General features: G+C 44.7%; 1 protein-coding gene across 1 annotated transcript in view; it reads right to left on the reverse strand.

Moving 5' to 3' along the window:
• Nucleotides 1-3,093: 3,093 nt before the first annotated feature.
• The window catches only part of FAM120A (family with sequence similarity 120 member A), a 65,966-nt gene continuing 48,891 nt past the window's right edge, over nucleotides 3,094-20,168 (reverse strand). The window contains exons 10-17 of the mRNA XM_077278030.1: nucleotides 19,969-20,143; nucleotides 18,247-18,496; nucleotides 16,395-16,509; nucleotides 15,081-15,290; nucleotides 14,403-14,589; nucleotides 12,495-12,633; nucleotides 12,207-12,306; nucleotides 3,094-5,208 (exon numbers count right to left, since the gene is read on the reverse strand). Coding sequence (XP_077134145.1) covers nucleotides 4,897-5,208; nucleotides 12,207-12,306; nucleotides 12,495-12,633; nucleotides 14,403-14,589; nucleotides 15,081-15,290; nucleotides 16,395-16,509; nucleotides 18,247-18,496; nucleotides 19,969-20,143 — 1,488 coding nt within the window. The 3' untranslated portion in view covers nucleotides 3,094-4,896. The remainder of the gene's footprint in view (nucleotides 5,209-12,206; nucleotides 12,307-12,494; nucleotides 12,634-14,402; nucleotides 14,590-15,080; nucleotides 15,291-16,394; nucleotides 16,510-18,246; nucleotides 18,497-19,968; nucleotides 20,144-20,168) is intronic.

Genomic DNA, 20,168 nt, shown 5'->3' on the forward strand with positions numbered 1-20,168 from the left:
TTCAGCTGAATGTGTGTCAAAGAACGCACATCCAGTTGAAGTTTCCGCTGAAATTCAATCTCAGGAACATAAAGATTGTGGTTGTGAATGGACCCGTGCGGGTGAGGTGCGGTCTTCATCGTTTATCAGTGCCACTCCGGTCGGTCTTTTGCAGGTTGTGACTTACCAGATCACTTCAGTTTTTTCTGGGCGGACCAGAAAGTCACTTTTCAATGTAAGTCTATGAGACCCTCAGACTTACATTGAGAGCTTGTGACCATTACCTCTGACTTCCGGTCAGTCAGAAGCTGTGATCAAAAAATGGCGGTGTGGGGGAAGAGCTGAAGACCATGGCTGGTAAGTATAATAATTGGGTCAGAGAACTTAGATTAGTTGCACCATTCCAGTGGTGAAATGGGAAAAAAACAGCTGAATGGTGCTTTTATGAGTTCCCAGATTTACACATTGTGGTAGATCGGTTCACTTGGCTGCTCACGAAGGTAGACACTGTACACTGTCACCTTAAATCTTCTGCCGTTTTTTTTTACATGTGGGATAAACCAATGTGAAGAAAAAATAAACACTGCCCTTAGGGCAAAACAGGAAAAATATATATATACGGTCTCTGAAAATGGGGGATCCACCATCCTCAGGACATAACCAGGTTCAGGACAATTTAACACAAAACCACTTCTCTGGCGATGCCGGCTCCAGACCCACTGAACACCTAATGTCTCATGAGGCCGAATATTTTAACCTCCAAACCACACACTGGGGTGGAGATAAGGTGGACAGCCTCCCACCCGCTCTATGGCTGTCCACAAAAACCCAGCCCTTAAAATGGCAGTTTAACTCCTCTTAACACCGTGTGCTGGAGCAAACTTCTAGGTTTCACATCACTGAAGCTAATTGCCTCAGTGAAACGTATCTTCCCTACAGTACTTTGCCAGTGACTTTGTCACAACAGATATATCACCTATGTACTACTGGCATCTACCGGTAAACGGTTACTGTACGGTATTAGAATTCGCATAGTTCAGTGCACCTTCTTGTTTTCCATCGGAAATAGGGCAGAGATGGATGCAAAAGAAATAGGTGGGAAGGTGAACGAAAATGTTCGCAAAATGTGCACCAAATAATTTTGGGACACTTGAGACTGTCCAGTATATTTAGACAGGATATATATTAGACTTGATTATTAAGTCCGTTGAAGAACAAGGATAAAAAGATATTCTCCCCTCTAAACGTTCATCCTCATGATAAGATTTTTCTTATGTGTAATATCACTGATACCAAGTTTTATTTAGGTCATCAGAATGCAAGGAGTCACTCATTCTTATAGTAGCTGGACTTTCATGTTTTAGCTACTGATCGCCAACTTACTGTCATATTTTTGAGATGGGTGTAAAGAGGAGCCACCGCCGTAAATAACCATTTTTTATTTTATTTTATTTTTTTTACATATTTCTAATCCATTTTGTTCAGCTAAAGAGCTCTATATCCAAATAAATGGTAGAGGTTGCCCAGCCTTTTTTTCTCTTTTTGGAAAGTTCCCAGAATTATACAAATTTGGTAAGATGAGTATTATTTTCCAGAATTCTGGGTGTTTTACAAGAAACATTTCAGAACGGAGGAATCCCTTTAAAGGGAACCTCTCAATGCTTTTTAGCCCTCTTCAAAGGCACTCCTATAACCCAGATGTCTCGCCTAAGAAAATGCCTTTAATGTCAGTCCCGATATGTGTGTCTGTACGGGGCTCAGTGCCTCCTCTGCTCCCGCAATTGATGTCTCTGACACCATTCACAAAGTCTGTTCAACTCTCGCGCCTGCACAGTGGGTAACGGGAGCTGAGCGGTGCAACGGACTGTGTGGAGTTAGGCATTGGGGCTCCCACCGTATGTACTTTTTTTTACTGATGAAGTTGTCGGAATTAAGAAAATTATTTTTTTAAGAAAAGGACTCCTGTGCCGGAAAAATCCTTTGTTTCTACATGGACTGTGTGGAGGACGTTGGCTACGTCAATCAAGGCAGGAGAGACGGCCATTGCATTGTGGGAACAGAAGACGAGCGGAGTAAAGTCGAAATACGCCCATTGATGCCAATTAGCATGGGGAGTGGGATAATTATAAAATACATTTTCTTAGTTATGCAGGGGAGATGGGCTCTTGTGAAAAAGTTTCAGGATTGCTTGTAAAGACAAACGTGGTGGATATACTTTATATAGGGAAAACTTGGGTGACCGGTTGCCTTAAAATGAGAACATTTTATTTATTTTACTCACTCATAGTGCCGTTAATTCCACAGCACTTTACATACATTATTATCGCTGTCCCCATTGGGGCTCAATCTAAATTCCCTATCAATATGTCTTTGGAGTGTGGGAGGAAACCACCGGAGAACATACAAGCTACTTGGAGATGTCGTCCTTGGTGAGATTTGAACCCAGGACCCCAGCGCTGCTAACCACTGAGCCACCGTGCTGACCTGGAACATTCCAAACTTGCTGCATCTGCCAGTAGAGAGAACTCAAACCCGCTAGGATCGGCTGACCGTCTAATGTGTTTGGGGGGGGGGGGGGCCCCAGACTTTTCCTGACAGACAATGTCAGGAAGAGAAGGACCTGGCCTGTTGAATTTCAACAGCCATTCTTTTAGTTCGGTGTTAAAATAAGCCACTGCCAGAGGAATCTGGCAGTGGCTCTCTCAAAAAGAACACAGAAGCAAAACCATCTGAGAAAGTGTCAGGAGATGGCTGTCGGTCAAAAGGACGAAGGTTTCCTAAACTGTGTGGGGGAGGCTTGAGAGAGAGGCAAGCTTTTAGCTTGGAGCAGATTAAGTATTGGATGATGACAGGAGCGTGAAAAGAAGGTTCCTACACTTATGATGAAGAGGAACCACCCACTAAAAAAAAAAAAAAAGTGGATGGAAAGTTACAGAGCATGAAACTCAGGATAGTTTCTGGAAATAGTATGTGCACCAAAACTTTGAGGAATGAGGAACATTGCATGGTTTTCTATGAAACGACCGGAACATTTTAAATGAAACCATAAAAAAAAAAAATGACAAATACACCAAAAAGCAATAAAAAAAAAAAAAAAGACACGACATCCAGATGTATACTAAAAGAATAAAGATTTTTATTAAGCATTGTAAGTTGCATTCAATAGCCTTCAAACATAACACACCACAATCCACCGACTTCCAGTCAAAGCCAACAGTAGTTCATTCTTGCACAATCCATGAGTTGGGGCAAAACTCCTTTCAACTTACATTAAAAAATACCTACTCAGCTCTTGCGGGCAAGGAATGGGGGAGTTACACCTCATTTCTGATCACTAATGAGTGATGAAGAGCATCAGGAGAATTATATGAAAACGAAGAGAGAAGTGATTTGGGATATTTTTTTTCTTCCGTCAAAAAAGTACATTTAAAAGGTTTTTTTTTTTGGGAAACACTAACAGAAACATCAAAAATGATACAGGTGTACTTTGCGGAAGGAAAAAATAAAAAGACTACATTCCTGAAAAAGAAGATGCCAGGAAGTAGCAAAGCTGTCCTGCGAAAGTAGTTGGGGTGGGAGAAAGAGTTTGGAAAGGATTAAAGATCAAAGCACTTCATGATTTTTTTTTTTATCACAGAATTCATTTTCTAATGTGAAAACAGCAACAAAGAACAATAATGCAATACAGCAATGGATACACCAGGGAAACGTTGATATTTAAACGGCTAGATAATTCATATTATTTTGTTTTTTAGGATAAATGCAACAGAGGTCAATAATCACAAAAGTTTTTTTGTTTTTTTTAAAAAGGTTAGAGAGAGATCAGTCAATGACTAAACATAAGTAACATCTTTCAAAGAACTATTACTGATTATTAGTTTTTTATTTTTTGTTGTTTTTTTTCTTGTTTTGCAGATGGGCACAGAACTTGTAAGAATGGTAGAAATAGGACGAGAACATGCATAATATTAACTACACACCTTAAAAATGATGAACCATGCAGGTCAATAGTAGCACTAATGGTCTACGTCTGATTCAAGAAACCACACGACGTCATCGATCACGGATGCATGGTAGAACAGTGTTACAGAAACTTTTTGAGAACGCCCGTTTTTCTCAATTTCGGGGTGGAAAAAAAAAGGATCTTTTTTTTTCTTCCTATGATTTCTAACTTGCTTGAATAATATGAGTAATGAGCATTTAAAATATCAGCAAAAATCTGCAAAGGTTACGCTATATTTTTTGTGTTCCAATAAGTTGCACATCTTAGTAGGAAAAAAAAAAAGGAAAAAAAAAAAAACCACGTCAACAGCGATGAAATAGAAATGAAAAAAAAAAAATGCTTGTGCCATATTATGATAATCTGGAAACCAAAGTTTCTGATTTTTTTTTTTTTCTTTTAATCTCGTGACACAGTAATGTAAAATCAAATATAATGGCATACATATGGTGCCAGATACTACAAATTATATTTAAGCTATTTATATAAATATATACTGAAAAAAAAAAAACTGCCAAAAATTTGTGTTCTAGTATCGCAAGAAACAGAACAAGCGGTTTTATTTTTGTCTTTCTTGTTGTTAGAACCAGTTTTTAACTCTGCGTATGTTTCTTTAAAGATGGGAGTCAAATGCTCTTATTCTCAACCTGTGATTTATCCTCGCGGCATTTTGACTACAACTGGTTAAAAAGTAAAATAAAATCTTTTCCTTTTTTATTATTTTCTTTCTTTTTTTATTTATTTATTTTTTTATTTATTTATTTAGCCTGACATCAGAAGAGGGATCCGAATTTATCCAAAATCCTCATTTTTCACTTACGGAAAGGAAAAAATGTACTTAACTGTAGGCTCTCAATCTTTCCAGATATTCCTCACCCAGAACTGTCTAACATTCTTCACCCTCTAGAAAAATAAGTTTACTCTTCTTTTTTTAAGACAGCCGCCGCCAGAGTCTCCTCGTCATGGCGCGCGCTGTCTGGAGCTAGTGCATTTAAGTGAGGATTTGTATTGCACTGTTTAGAGTCACTGCTTAAGGCACTTTCAGAGTGATTGGAAGGTCGGACGTCTCCTGAGCCCCCATTGATCTGGGAAGCTTGTTTTTCCTCGTTCACCACTCCGTTCTCGGCCAGAGATCCATCTGAAGACACGGCGGATGATTTGGAGTCTTCGGATTGTGTCTTAAGCTCTTTGGCCACTTCGGCGGCAGAAGTGGCATATGGCGGCTTCATCTACCGGGAAAAATGGACACAAGTCATAGTTATTAGTGGAAATTACAGCAAAGACGCATTTCAAAGGGGATGACAATCATCGGAATGGGCTGTCGTAAGAACGCTCACCCCCTTATCATGGGCTGCTGCAAATATCCCAGCGATCACCGGATGAAGGAGCAAAACGCTGGTTTGCCGGGTGGCGGAATAGTTTGTGGGCTGAAATAAGGAGATTTTTGTGTACTCACCGTAAAATCTTTTTCTCCGAGCCAATCATTGGGGGACACAGGACCATGGATGTTATGCTGCTTGCCACTAGGAGGACACTAAGTAAACACAAAGAATTAACTCCTCCTCTGCAATATACACCCCTTGACTGGCCAGTAATGACCCAGTTCGGTAGTAAAGCAGTAGGAGTATAAGAAAAACCAAGACAAGTAAACCATGTCAAAAACTGAGGAACAAACCACAACAACAAACCAGCCAATAGGCTAACAGGGTGGGTGCTGTGTCCCCCAATGATTGGCTTGGAGAAAAAGATTTTACGGTGAGTACACAAAAATCTCCTTTTCTCCTACGCCTCATTGGGGGACACAGGACCATGGGACATCCTAAAGCAGTCCCTGGGTGGGGAGCAATTGCACTGCTAAACCCCATGTATCACTGGCTTACTGAGGTACTGCTGTCTGCAGCATGCGCCTGCCAAGGGCAGCGTCTGACGAAGCCTGGGTATGAACGGGATAGTGCTTCAAGAAGGTATGCAGACTGGACCAAGTCGCAGCTTCACAAAGCTGTTGTGTTGAAGCCTGGTGCCGAATGGCCCAAGAAGCACCGACCGACCAAATCGAATGCGCCTTAATCCCTGCTGGGACACGGGTGTTCCTGACGCGGTAGGATTCCTGAATAGTGGAGCAAATCCACTTGGCTAGAGTGGCCTTTGAGGCGGGTAGATCTTTCCTGTGTCCCTCCGGAAGCACGAACAGGACATCCGACTTACGGAAGGGAGCCGTGCGAGATATGTACCGCCGAAGAGCTCTAACAACATCCAGAGTATGGAGAGCTTTCTCGATACGATGGGTTGGTGCCGGACAGAATGACGGCAAAACAATGTCCTCATTTAGATGAAAGGAGGAGACAACTTTAGGTAGGAAAGAGGGAGAGGTTCTCAAAACTACCTTGTCTGGGTGAAAAATCAGAAGAGGGGGTCAGCAAGAGAGGGCCGCCAACTCTCCTGATTGACGTAATCGCCACGAGAAAAACCACCTTCTATGAAAGGAGGTTGAGAGATGTCCTGCAATGGTTCGAAAAGAGCCTCCTGAAGAACTCCGAGAACCAAGTTAAGATCCCATGAAGCCAAAGGCATTCTATAGGGAGGGAAAACCCAGGAGACTCCTTGGATGAATGTCTTAACCGGCAGTCTGGAAGCGATCTTTCGTTGGAATAGAACAGACAATGCGGACACTTGTCCCTTGAGCGAGCCTAGGGCAAGGCCTGACTCTAAACCTGATTGGAGAAACTCCAGAATGGACGGAATGGAAAAAACCAGAGGAGAACGTCCATGGGCATTGCACCATAAAAAGAAGATGCGCCAGGTGCGATGATAAATGCGTATGGATACAGGTTTCCTAGCGCGACTCATGGTAGAAGAAACCCCTGGAGAGAATCCGGCTTGGGCTAAAATCCAGGATTCAACGGCCACACCGTCAAAGACAGGGCCCGGGAGTTCTGGTGGCAAATTGGGCCCTGTGAGAGAAGATCCATGCGATCTGGAAGTCGCCAGGGGACGTCGGCGACCATTTGGACGAGTTCCGCGTACCATGATCGGCGCGGCCAGTCGGGTGCGACGAGGATAACCGGTCTCCCCTCTGCCCTGATCTTCTTGATGACTCTCGGGAGCAGAGGAAGAGGCGGAAATATGTATGGCAGCTGGAACCGATGCCACGACAGGACCAGAGCATCTGCCCCGATAGCGCAAGGATCGCGGGATCGAGCAATGAACTGGGGAACCTGGTTGTTGAGCCTTGAGGCCATGAGATCCACATCCGGCGTCCCCCAGCAAAGACAAATCTGCTGGAAGACTTCCGGATGGAGGGACCACTTGCCCGAGGCAAGACCTTGGCGACTGAGGAAGTCCGCTTCCCAATTCTCCACACCCGGTATGTGGATCGCCGAGATGAACGAGTGATTGGTCTCGGCCCAGCGCAGGATGTGGGGGACTTCGAGCATGGCTGCCCTGCTGCGGGTTCCCCCTTGCCGGTTGATATACGCCATGGCTGTGGCGTTGTCGGATTGGATTCTGATGGGATGGCCTGCGAGAAGGTGGTGAAAGTTGCGTAAGGCAAGTGTGATCGCTCGAATCTCCAAGATATTGATTGGAAGATGCGACTCTCTTGTGGACCAACGACCCTGTGCCGTATGGTGATTTAAAACTGCGCCCCAGCCCAAAAGGCTGGCATCAGTGGTCACCACTAACCAGCGCACTGGGAGAAAGGACTTCCCTTGGTTCAGGGAGGACTGTAGCGTCCACCACTTGAGGGTCTGCCTGACCTGTGGGGACGGGCGAAAACGACGGTCGAGGGAAAACGGACTCCTGTCTCAGGCTAACAGCAGCGCCTGTTGCAGGGGACGGAGATGGAACTGCGCAAATGGAACGGCTTCCACCGCCGCAACCATTTTCCCGAGGATGCGCATCGCGAAGCGAATGGAGTGAGGGATTGGGCGGGAGAGATTGCGCGCTCCCTGTTGTAAGGACAAGACCTTCTCTGGAGGGAGAATGACTAACCCGCGGAAAGAGTCCAAAATCATGCCCAGGAAGCAGATTTGCTGAGCCGGCACTGGAGAGGATTTCTCAAAGTTGATTGTCCAATCCAGGCGAGAAAGAGAATCCACGGTGATACTTACAGACTCCTCGCAAGCAGAATGGGACGGACCCTTGATTAATAGGTCGTCCAGATACGGAAGAACTACCCGAGTGTGAAGAATGGCCATGACAGCTGCCATGACATTCGTGAAGACTCTGGGGGCGGTGGAGAGTCCGAAGGGCAAGGCCACAAACTAGAAGTGTTCTTGGACTGCGAAGCGCAGGAACTGCTGATGAGAGGGAAAAATTGGAATAGTAGATAAGCATCCTTGATGTCTATGGATGCAAGGAATTTTTCCAGGGACGCGACAACGGAATGGAGCGAGTCCATCCTGAAGTGTCGGACCCGTAACAAACTTGTTTAGCAGTTTGAGGTCCAGTATAGGCCATAGAGTCCCGTCCTTCTTTGGGACCACGAATAGGTTGGAGTAAAACCCTTTGAACCTTTGGTCTCGAGGGACCGGAACGATGACACCGTCACTTTGAAGCGCTTGTATGGCCTGAAGAAGATGTGACGCCCTTGATTTGGGGGGAGAAGACAGAAAGAAAAAACTTGATTTTGTATCCAGAAGACGAGAGCTCTCTGACCCACTCGTCGTGAACGACCAAGAGCCAATTTTGACGGAACGAAAGAAGGCGTCTGCCTACTTTACCGGTGTTCGCCGGACACATCGACGAGTCATTGTATAGGAGGTTTAAGGGATGCGGATGCCTTAGGGCCAGAAGGTCTCGGTCTGGGTTTCCAGGAACGGTTTGGTCTGTATGAGACGTGGGGATTTCTGTTTTCCCGTCGTCCCGAACCAGGGGAAGAGCAGGACCAACTGGAGTTGTTACGAAAGGACCGGAATCAAAACTGCTGCTTATTTCGAAAAGGCCGGGCAGGTATTGGTTAGGGAAAAAATTGACTCTTCCCTCCGGTAGCGTCAGAAATGATTTGGTCTCGTTTCTCCTCAAATAAACGGCCAGCTTGGTAAAGGTAAAGAAGTCAGCGACTTTTTAGAAGCAGAATCTGCTGCCAATCGCGGAGCCATAAGGCCCTCCTGATGGAGATTGCGTTTGCAGCCGCTTGCGCTGCGCAATTAGCCGCATCTATGGAAGCGTTAACTATGAAATCTCCGGCCTGGGCTATCTGGTTAGCTAGTCTGGCCGCCTCTGGGGGAAGACTACTGTTGTGGACGGTAGAGGTTAACACCTCTGCCCAGGCCACCACTGCCTTAGCCACCCAGGTAGCGGCAAAAGATGGAAGGAGAGCTGCTCCTGAGGCCTCAAAGACTGAGCGAGCCAGGTAGTCAATTTGACGGTCAGAAGGATTTTTGACTGATGAACCGTCGGACAGAGATAAGACTGTTTTGGATGCGAGTCGCGACACGGCAGGATCCACCAAAGGAGAGAGAAGCAACTCCTTCACCAGATCCTTGGAGAAAGGATATTTAACTTCCGTGGCTTTTTGAGCCGTAAATCGCTTCTCCGGGTGTTCCCTGTGTTTTTGGACAATGTCCTGAAACTCAGGGTGATTAGCAAATATCTTATGAACGCGTTTAGTCTTTTTAAAAGACACAACGTGTTCCTGAGTGGATACCGATTCCTCGTCCACCATTAGTGTTTTGTTGACTGCCTCAATAAGGGAGTCAAGAGTCTCCTGACCGATAGAGGAATCTTGGGTTAAATATTCCTCCGAATCGTATTCTGAGTCATGTACGCTGCGACTGTTGGGGGAGGGGGAGCAAGAAGAAGAGCTCACAACAGATGCTGAAGCTCGAGCATGGACGGGAGAGGAGGGAAGGGTACTTTTTCTGGCACCCCGATATTCCTGTAGTATGGTACGCCCCCTGTGGTCGGACGGCCCCGCACCGTCGCCAGATTCCGTCGCAGCTGATGGAGGTGAGTTCTGGCTTAAGGAGGACCCCCAGAAAGAGTCCAATGCCTTGACCAAGGATGGCACAAAGGGGTATTGTGGGCACGTGGCAACGCAGAATTGCAAGTGGCACATGAAGTAAAAAACAGTGTGCTTTTTATTGCCCCTTTTAGCCTCCTTAGATTGAGATATAGTGTATGTCTATTCTCCAGTAAACTGCTAATAGCAGGGCTATGGGTGCAGAGAAGGGGTTAAGCTTTTCCCTATGGAGTGGAGCAGCTTACCCATGGTCCTGTGATGGTGTCCCAGGGAGGAAGAGAGGGAAGTAGCGTTTTCGGCTGTATTTCCCTGCAGCAGTGGAGTCCCAAGATGGCACCCGAGATTTGCAGGGCTCTTCTCGTTCAGAGCGAGAAGAGCCTGAGTAGTGGGCGGGATTTTTGAATTGTGGCCCAGTCCGGCTGAAGAAGCCGGGGACTAAATTAGGGGAGCCGGCGGGTGGCTGCGATGCCGCGCCTAACGATCGCCGCTGGCATCTAGCCAGCGATACCACTCCCCAGGGACTCGGACTGCACCTTCCCACGCCGGCAGCGTGAGGAAGAGTAGTACTCACCGAGGAGGAGCCGCCTCCAGCCAATCGATCCTCCCTATGCCAGGGGATGGAGAGCGTCCTGATGTGTGCCTGCCGCAGGGGGCTTACAGCTACAGTGGGGACTACATGACGCCAACAGGTGAGGGCTTAATTGTGGAGGAGCCCGGGAGATGCACATAAGAGGTATACTCTATGAACTCGCCATCCTACAGGGGGGAGATCGGGACCGTATAGGAACCGCCGCCCTAGCGTAGATTAGGTGTGCCCCAGTCGTCGCAGGAGAGGTATGGGGAGGTATACTCGCTGTGCTCGCCTGTTGATGGTTCGGGGGAGAGCAGACCCTGAAAAGGAATCCGTCACCCCCTTCACTCCGTTAATTAAAAAATAAAAATGTACAGAAAAAATAAAAATAAAATAAAAACCGTTGGGGTCTGAGAACAGACCCAAGTGCCTCCTACAGACACTAAGCAAGAACTGGGTTGTTACTGGCCAGTAAAGGGGTGTATACTGCAGAGGAGGAGTGAATTCTTTGTGTTTACTTAGTGTCCTCCTAGTGGCAAGCAGCATAATACCCATGGTCCTGTGACCCCCGATGAGGCGTAGGAGAAATAATTGCTATCGGCAGCACACAATGCGGAATAGGGACAGAATGCGCTCATCTGTATTCGTCAGTCTTTGTTGGGAGGTATGTAAACGAGTGCCAATCGACATTGTGAGAACGTAGAGAAGGCTGTATCATCTCAACGGTCACCGATTGGTGGCACCAGTCACCTGCCTGCTGGGAAATGCAGTGGGGAAGTCAGAGGTGTGGAGAGTATGCAGTTTACTTTTTTCTATTTTGCGTAGCATACGTTAATTATTAGGCTTCTTTTACACTTACCGGGTTTTTTTGTGGCCCGTTATTGTGGGTCTTTTTTGCAGGCCGTATCGCCACAATTTTCAAGGTCTGCCGCAATAATGGACCGCAAAAAAACTTGGGGATCGAAGTTTTCCAGGTTTCCAATACTATGGCAAAAGTGTTGGGGGAAAAAAAACGGCAGTCCGCAAAACCGGAAGCGACGGCGCAACCTTCCGTTGTTTTTGCGGCCCCATTGATTTACAATGGGGGCCGTGTCCGTAAGCCGTGAAGAAGATCGAGCAAGCTCGATATTTTTTCAGGGCCGTTAATACGGCCCTTACAGCATACGGCGCTCCTACGAATTTTTGTGGCCCCATAGAATGCAAAAATGGGATGAAAAAACACAGCAAGTGTAAAACCAGCCTTAAAGGGATTGTCCAGTCACTCTGTGACTGCAGACAGGTGCATCCTCGCATCACGCGCACTGCGTGCGGTCAGAATTCTCCAGTGCAAAGAGAATGCATTCATGTGACAGCAAGAATGCAATTTGCAGACTTTCGATCACATTCCGACTAGACTTGTCAATTAACTTGTATTCAGAGGAGCCGCTCAAGTCTAGTTGGAATGTGACTGCACTTATGCAAATTGCATACTTGCGGTCATGCCCCCACATATTTTTAAGGTGGGTACTTGGCACTTTGTAGGCTTTACAGATACATAGTCAGGCTTTCCATTTTTAAGTCTCGAGTCATACCAAAAAGTTAGGTGTTTTGATGCTTTTAATTGTTTTTAGATTTTAAAGGGAACCTGTCAGCTGATTGCACCTACACTCCAATATCAAGCCCTCGATAATTTCCAGCTCAGGTCAGTAATGTACCTGAAAGGGCCCTTGATTTTTGTATCCTCCTCTTCCATAGTATTTACCCCCTCTTCCAAAAGTTCTTATAACTGGGGTTGATATAACTCCTCTGGGACGTCTGAAAACAATATAAAAATAAAAATTACATTTCTGATGTTCCGTAAAAATATTTTTGTTAGGAATTAATCTGTAAGAAATCATTGAGCTAGGATATGGACATACTGTTTGGACAAATACCTGAGAGTTAATGTTGGTGTTACTATCAAAAATTATTACCATGAGAGTATTGGGACATGCCATACATACCCTCTATTTGGTCCACCAACAGAAACCACCTGCAGTGGAAATGGTCCTCTGCCACGTCCACGTCTTGTTCCTGCCCACTGGCCGACCACCGTCCCGGCTATTTCAAGCTTTCCTCCCTGAGAAGGAATGGGCTGGACTCCTGAAGACATGAACAAATCACAAGTGTTTGATGTAGCTTAAGACTGGCTGTGAGATATCTCCGACATGCCAGATGTGAAATTGCTGCACCCGGATGGCGTGCTCGATCGTAATGATCGCTGATCCAACGAGCCGACTGGCTTTCGTCTACATGGAAATGATGCCACCATCTAAATATTTGACATTTTCAGAGTATAGTTTTCTTTCCCCCCCTCAGTCACTCCATATTGTCAGCAGCACTCCCCCTGTATACACAGGTGAATATGCTGCCAACCAACAATGATTATTCTGCCATAACAAATGCAATCCACGGTAAAGAAGCCAATTATTGTTCACCATTCGATCGACTGACGGGTTTACATGGACAATGATCAGGAATTACAGTCTCCTCTGTGAAAAGGGCTCCTTGGGGGCGGGGTGTACACGACCGCCCATGAGCTACTTGTGTGCAGATCAGCAGACATTTAATAGGCAGCTTAGACAAGTTGGCAGTATTTTCCTACTCACGCAGAACCATCAGTAATGGATCCGTCTGTGCACATAGGTTGCTACTGTTCTCCATAGGGCAATGTGCTGCCGAGAAGGATGATTTTTTTTTTTTTTTTTTAAAAGGGACTTGTCTTGTGATAACTAACGGATCGCTCGGAATCTGCCAAGAGTGATAACTTTTTCATTCAATATAGAAGTATAAGGGATTTTTTTTTTTTTTTTTTTACAGAAGTAGTTTTAGGGTCAGAAATGTTCAAGTGTGGAGAAATGCTTTTCCGACATTGTTCTTTGTGTTATGTTTTTATGGCGTTCATTGTGTGGTAAAAATTCCCCAGGACAAGACAATTACAGAGATAGAAAAGATGTTTTGTTTTCTTTTTCTAAGTGGTTAAAGAGAGTTTGGAACTTTGCAAGAAAGAAACCAAAATGGCAATTTTGGCGTTTTGACTTATTTCCCTTTGTGAGTATGCTTACAGATCTTTATGTTTTTTTTTTAAAGATTATATTTAACTTCTTCATTTTTTAAAAAGGGAAGACTGATGATTCAACTTTTTATTATGCTATTTTTTTTTTAATAGTTTTTTTTTTTTTTTTTTTTACTTTTCCTGTATTTTTTAGTACTCATAGGGAACTTGATTGTGAGTATTATAGAATACAATAAAGTATTACAGTATATAGCGAAAATCAGTCTCCAATGAAGATAAGCCTGTGCCTGGGATCAAAATAAAACCATGATGGCAGCGAGGTGGGTGGGTGGAGGGCTCAAGCAGGCCCTGGCCATCTATCGAAACCCACAATTGCACTGCAGAGATCAATATGTTCCCAGCCGGATGCCCATTGTGATTGTGCTGCTTATACGCTGCTGTCAGACATTGACATTTTAGTGGCAAAACAGCAGCGATCAAAGCCAGCTCTGATAGCTGCTATCGGAGGCCACTGCCAGCTGTATAATACAGCCAGCACCAGCTTTATATGGTGCAGGCTCAGCTTCTGAGCCCACTCCCAATATAGGATGTATTCGTGCGTCTTAGATTAGGAAGGGGTTAATCTGACACAGGCATTCTTACCCCAATTAAAAATGTGCCGCTATGATCGGAATTAAATCTTCCTTTGGTAACAGGGTTACATGAGCCTGATGCAAACCCGGTGACCTCCAATCTGCTCTGGAAACCTCCATCTTCCTTAAAGTGTAGGACGCACCCGTTATAATATTTCCTTCTCATGAAAACCCAACCAATCAGTAGGTCCAAATTAGCATTTGATTTCGCCACACACACGTACCAGAGAATCCTCCTCTTCCTCTGCCTGGAGGTGGAGGCATTGGTCCAAAAGGTCGTGGATACATAGCAGCAGGGTAGAAAGGCATGGCAGGTGGCGGTGGGAATGGCAGTGGGTGGTTCGGCCTGGAAAAGTGTAGCCCTTCCAGGATACTTTGCCTCATCTTATCCACCTTGGCAGCTTGTTCAGCCTGCAAAAGAATACAACGCGGCTTACTACATTTTGCATGTCCATTTATTGGGAATTATCTGGAATTTGGGGTCTCGTCTTGACTAAAGTTGCTGCTCTTTAACCTGATCTCTTGGGATGATTCCCGGACACGGGCAAAGACATTTTTAAGCCTTGGTGTTACTGGGATATCTCCATCAGCCATCTACAGGTCCAGGGCTGTGGAGTCGGTAGCCAAAAGTCCGACTCCTCAACATCCATGACACCGACTGACTCCACCAAAATGTGCTTCGACTCCATAGCCCTGGGTTAGACGAGAACTACTACTATAGTAGGGATTTGACTACTGGACTGATCTTCCCAGTGGGGTCCCATGTCCCCCATTTGAATGAAGAAGCATTGGCAACTGCCCGCACCCAACGCCATCTTCGTGTACCTGCTCCTAACGCGATTTCACTACATGCCCAAGATGTCCGATTGCTCAAGCACTTACCTAGAGCTCTGGGGACATACCTGACCATCACAGAGGTCAATTAGTGAGGCCTTTTCCCTGGTGGCTTTTATGAGCTTGCTTTGAAACAATTTTCCATCAAAATACATCCAGGGACAGCAGTGCTCCCAGGGAATGGGTTGTCCGCAGGCGTCGTTGGCCAGAAGAGCCATGTCCACGCCACTCATGAATAGGGCAGACAGCTGGATCCCTCTGGGGTCTAGATTATCAATCTGCAACAAGAATAACCAAGGTGAATAGACAAACAACTAAATGCAGAAAAGTTAAACTTGGGGAAACAACCCAGCTGTAAAAATTTCTGAAGGCAACACACAAACTAGAAGTTTTGGGACTGTGACCTAATGTGAAGGCATCATAGCAGAAATGGGTCAAGTTTTACATAAAAAGGTCATATTTTTAGTACCATATTGTTTTTACTCTCGTGATCTGACCCAACTTTACAATAACTAGAATTATTTGCAGAAGCCACGAGGGTAAGTTCATAGCCACCGGAACAGAGCACCGAGAGCCTCCAACGACCCATGTCATCCACGGCATTTCTTCATATGTAGGCCCTGAGATGTTTAACGTTGCAGATCGACACACGCATGATGTCACGAGGGTCTACTAAACAGAAGAGACACCGAAGAGGTCACAGGTACTTGGGAGGTTCGCAGTGCTCTGGTCCAGCAACCACACACTACCGCATCGACTACTGACGTGGCTGCATAACATTTTACTCAGCTCTTAAAAAATAAAAAAAATTTCACAATATGGAATATTTGCTCCAACATCACAACAACGGCCCAAACTGCTGCAGAAAAGGAAAAACTACTAGGGAGCACAGTTAAAGGGAATCTGTCAGTTTTTTTTCACCTAGTCTGAGGGCAGCATAATGTAGAGACAGAGATCCTAATTTCAGCGATGTATCACTTACCGGGCTGCTTACTGTACTTACTCTTTTATCAGTAGGAGATCATTAGAGGACTAGTAAACCTGCTGCCAGGAAGTCAAGCATATGAGTTCTGTATAACCCCACCCCCAGCACTGATTGGCTGCCCATGTACAGTGTACACAGAAAGCTGCCAATCAGTGGTGTGGGCGGGGTTATACTGAGCTCAACATTCATAGAACTGATAGACCTTGAGCAGATAAAATAGTGATTTTTTTTTCCGAAATTCCAGCAAGCAGCTCGGTAAGTGATACATCGCTAGAATCAGGGTCTCTGCATCTACTTTATTCTTCTACCACATGGGGTAGCAAAAACCTAGTGACAGATTCCCTTTAAGTCTAAAATCAAGACAGAAAAGAATGACCAAGAAATTTAGGGCACTTACCTTGAGCTCTTGAAGCTGATCAGGCTCATAGAGTTTTGGTGACAGTGCTTGGGTGAGGAAGGCATCGAGTTCCTGGCGACGAAGTATTCGGATGCCGGGCCACTGTACCATATACCTACGGAAGAATAAAAAAAAGGTATGGCGAAACTGGATTTGTATAAATTGGGAACAATTTTTACTGTATGACTGAGCCTGTCAGGACAAAATGACTATGCAAACCAAGCTCAGTGCACACCTGATATGGTTGAACCGTTCAGATCACCATCCACCTACTTGTTTTGCATTTATCTTTGTCCACTCTTCCCTTAAATGACAATTCTGGCTTTACGGGAGCCAAATAAAGACAACAGTAGATAAAAAACAATCAAGCAGGTTGAAAGGTGCGCCGAGCGCCTGTGCTTACTTTGAACATTATTTTCCGCCAACAAAAATCACTTTATTCTTATAAGTTATGTTCTTTACATCTGACTTCATTAGTCGTCCCGTTTTAGAAATACATTTAGTAACCACTTTTATCAGATATCTAATAAATACATTTTTCAGGATATTTAAAAAGGGTCATTTGAAAAATCAAGTTTGCGTTGTTGGTATTTACCCCTTTACTTCGCAGCCAATATTTTTTATGTCGCATTTTTTCCTCCTTTTCCAAGAGGCATACTTTTACCTTCTGTGGAAATAGCCCTATAAGGACTTTTTTTTTTTTTACTTTTTTGCAGGACGAGCTTTGGTTTTGATCGAGACTTATTTATTTTACTATAAGGAAATTGTGGGGGAGAAAAAAAATGCAATGACGCCATTGTTTTATGGGTTTTGTTTGTACAGCGTTCATTGTATGATAAAAATGAACAAACATTCTCCAGGTCAGTACAATTGCGATACCACACTTCCACACTGGCATAGATTTTTTTTTTTTTTTTTTTTATAGAAGGGGTGAAAAAAAAATATCAGAAGTTAAGAGAATTTTTTTTTTAAATGTAGTTTTGGGTCACCATTGTCAGAGATCCGTTATGTTTGCATTTTTCCATCATTAATACTGCGTGAGGCCTTGTCTTTTGCACGATGTTTTTATTGATACCAGTTTGGAGTACACATACAATGTTTTGATCATTTTTTCATTGCATTTTTTTTCTTATAGAAAGGTCTGGTGACTGTAAAACCACAATACCGTTTTTTGCTAGTTTGTTTTTTTTATTTACAGCATTAATCATGTAGGTTGATTAATTTAAACTTTTCATAGATGCACTTTTTAGAACACAATAATAATAAATATTTAGATTTTTTTTTACATCTCTTTTTAATGGCATTAAAAGGGTGTGATTACATTTTATTTTTTTTAAGCCTCCTTGGTAACAAACTTGACCCTGAGATCCTCTGACGGTATACCGCAATACATTAGTATATGGGGCAAGTGCAATCTCCCTGTAGCCTATGGCAGAGCCTCAGAGGAGTAGCGAGGAGCAGCGATGGTAGCCTTCAGCAGGCCGCGTCTGACGGGTAACCCATTGGTGCCGACTCATCGGTTTGTGGGCGGTTGAAGGTAATCTGAGCATGCGAGCACTGGTACCGCTGTCAGATACTGGCTGTGCCATATAAATAGATAACAGCAGTGATCAGAGCCCAGCTCCATTCGCTGCTGCTCCAAAAGACCATTGAACAGTCAGACAGGATCATCTGTACCATAAAAAGTAGTCTTTAACCAGCTGCTGCAAAACCACAACTCACACAACATGCTGGGAGTTGTAGTTTCATGCCGGCAGGAGGATCACAGGTTGCAAACTGCTCCTTGGAAACAAGGAATTGTTCTGTAACATGCTGGGAATTGTAAAAAAAAAAATAGTTGTAAGCCACTTACCGTAAAACACAGCACAGCACCATGAGGTGAGTGGGCACGTTGGCGGGATTGAGCATAGCCGGGGTGTCAGATCTCATGCATGCCAGGAAAGCTCTCATCCTCCGGTTCTTGTCTTCCACCGCTTTTCCCAACCAAAGTTTCTTAAGATTAGGGCAAGTCCATTCCCGGAAAGCAAGGGCTTCCACAAGCTCTGGTGTCTGTGGGGACTTGCCCTTGTAGGTGGCCCACTCCTTAATAATGACTGGGTAATCTGTAAGGTACACAGTGAGTCAGGTGGGCGGAGAAAGCTGCAACCGGACCACCCTGTCAGGGGCAACCCCCGAAGCCATGCACTGTAAAAGCCGCTGATAGTTCCAGCTGCAATCTCTATCCTGATGTAGTTCCAGTCCTCCTGGTTTATGCGCAGTGCAGTCTGTCTCAGCTGTCATCCTGCCGGCGCCGCTCTGCCTCAAGCACTGACAAAGTGTGTTTTACCTTTAGAATTCACTTTACTCCCCCCCGGTGCGCTGTCTGCTCCTGTACAGTACCCTGCCTGACCGATTTCATCTTCAGCCATCTATATCAGCTGACTGGGTTGTTTTACAATATTGCTAGCTGGTTTCTAGCAGAGCTCAACTCTCCTGCACTGCGATGGCAGAAGAGAACATCGATCAGGCAGGGTACTATACAAGAGCAGGGTGCACAGAGCAATAAGGAGAATTCTACACTTACATTACCACGATGATAACTCAGTGGTGGGGCTAGGATGGAGCACACAGGAGATGGGTAGGGGTCTGCAGCACTGAGGAGAAGCAAGAGCTGCTGGAAAACGTAGTTTTAGCAGAGCAGGACAGCCCGTTCAGCTATATGAAGCACAGAGGGGCAGACAGACATGAAAAAGACATAAAAGTACAAGAAAGAAAGCTTTTCTTGGGCTTAGTCTGTATATTAAGAATAAGTATGTATTCACTGTGCTTTCTGAAAATAAATGCTATTATGACAACCCTTTAATGACAAAAGGGCCGAGTGTTAAAATTGAAACTGATCCTTATATTTGCCAGAAAGATGATGCTGTTAGTCAGGAGGCCCCAAACACTTATCAGCCGATCCAGGTTTGGTTGGCTTAAAGGGGTATTCCCATCTCCAAGATCCTATTCCAATATGTACTAGGTGTAATAATATTATTAGAAAATAACTCCAATTAGAAATGTAGTATAGTTCTTCTGACTAGTTATGTCACTTACCCTTTGTACAGGGCAAAGCAGTAGCTTAGTGGTCGTAACCAGCTAACTGTCACTATATGAGCGGTTGTGACCATGGATACCCAAGATACTTCCATGCCCTGCACATGGTGTAAATGACACAGCGAATCAGAAGAACTACACTACATTTCTAATTAAAGGTATTTGTTAATACTGTTATTACACCTACCACATATTGGGATAGCGTCTTGGAGATGGGAATACCCCTTTAAGTCAAACGTGAACTAAGATTCCCAGTACACAAACCAACCAAATTTCCTTTTCTGCTTTGTAAAACTAGATTAAGCAGACATTTTTGTGTCTAGTCTCATAATTCCTTTATACATATAGAGAGCTGATCTTTTCTGCACGTAGCTGTACTGCGTAGAGTAGATCACCGGCATGCAGCTGGGCGTCAGCTTTGGCCAATGGAACATGTGAAAGGTCCGTCATCATTACCCCATAATAGTCCCCTCCCGTTATATGACGCAGGGTCACTTACGGTCGGGGGGCATTCTGTTCTTTCTGAATGCCAGGCGCTCCGTTTTCTTCCTGCTTTCCGCCAGACTGAACAGGACTCCGTAGACATACTGGCGCACTGCTCGGTAAAGGATTGCGGCAGGAGGGAGGTCCTTGTTGGCTTCATCTTCTATTGTAACTGGAATTTTTATTTCGCCCTTTTAGATATATAAAATATATATA

The sequence above is a fragment of the Ranitomeya variabilis genome, chromosome 8 (assembly GCF_051348905.1).
Source record: "Ranitomeya variabilis isolate aRanVar5 chromosome 8, aRanVar5.hap1, whole genome shotgun sequence".
Lineage (NCBI taxonomy): Eukaryota > Metazoa > Chordata > Amphibia > Anura > Dendrobatidae > Ranitomeya > Ranitomeya variabilis.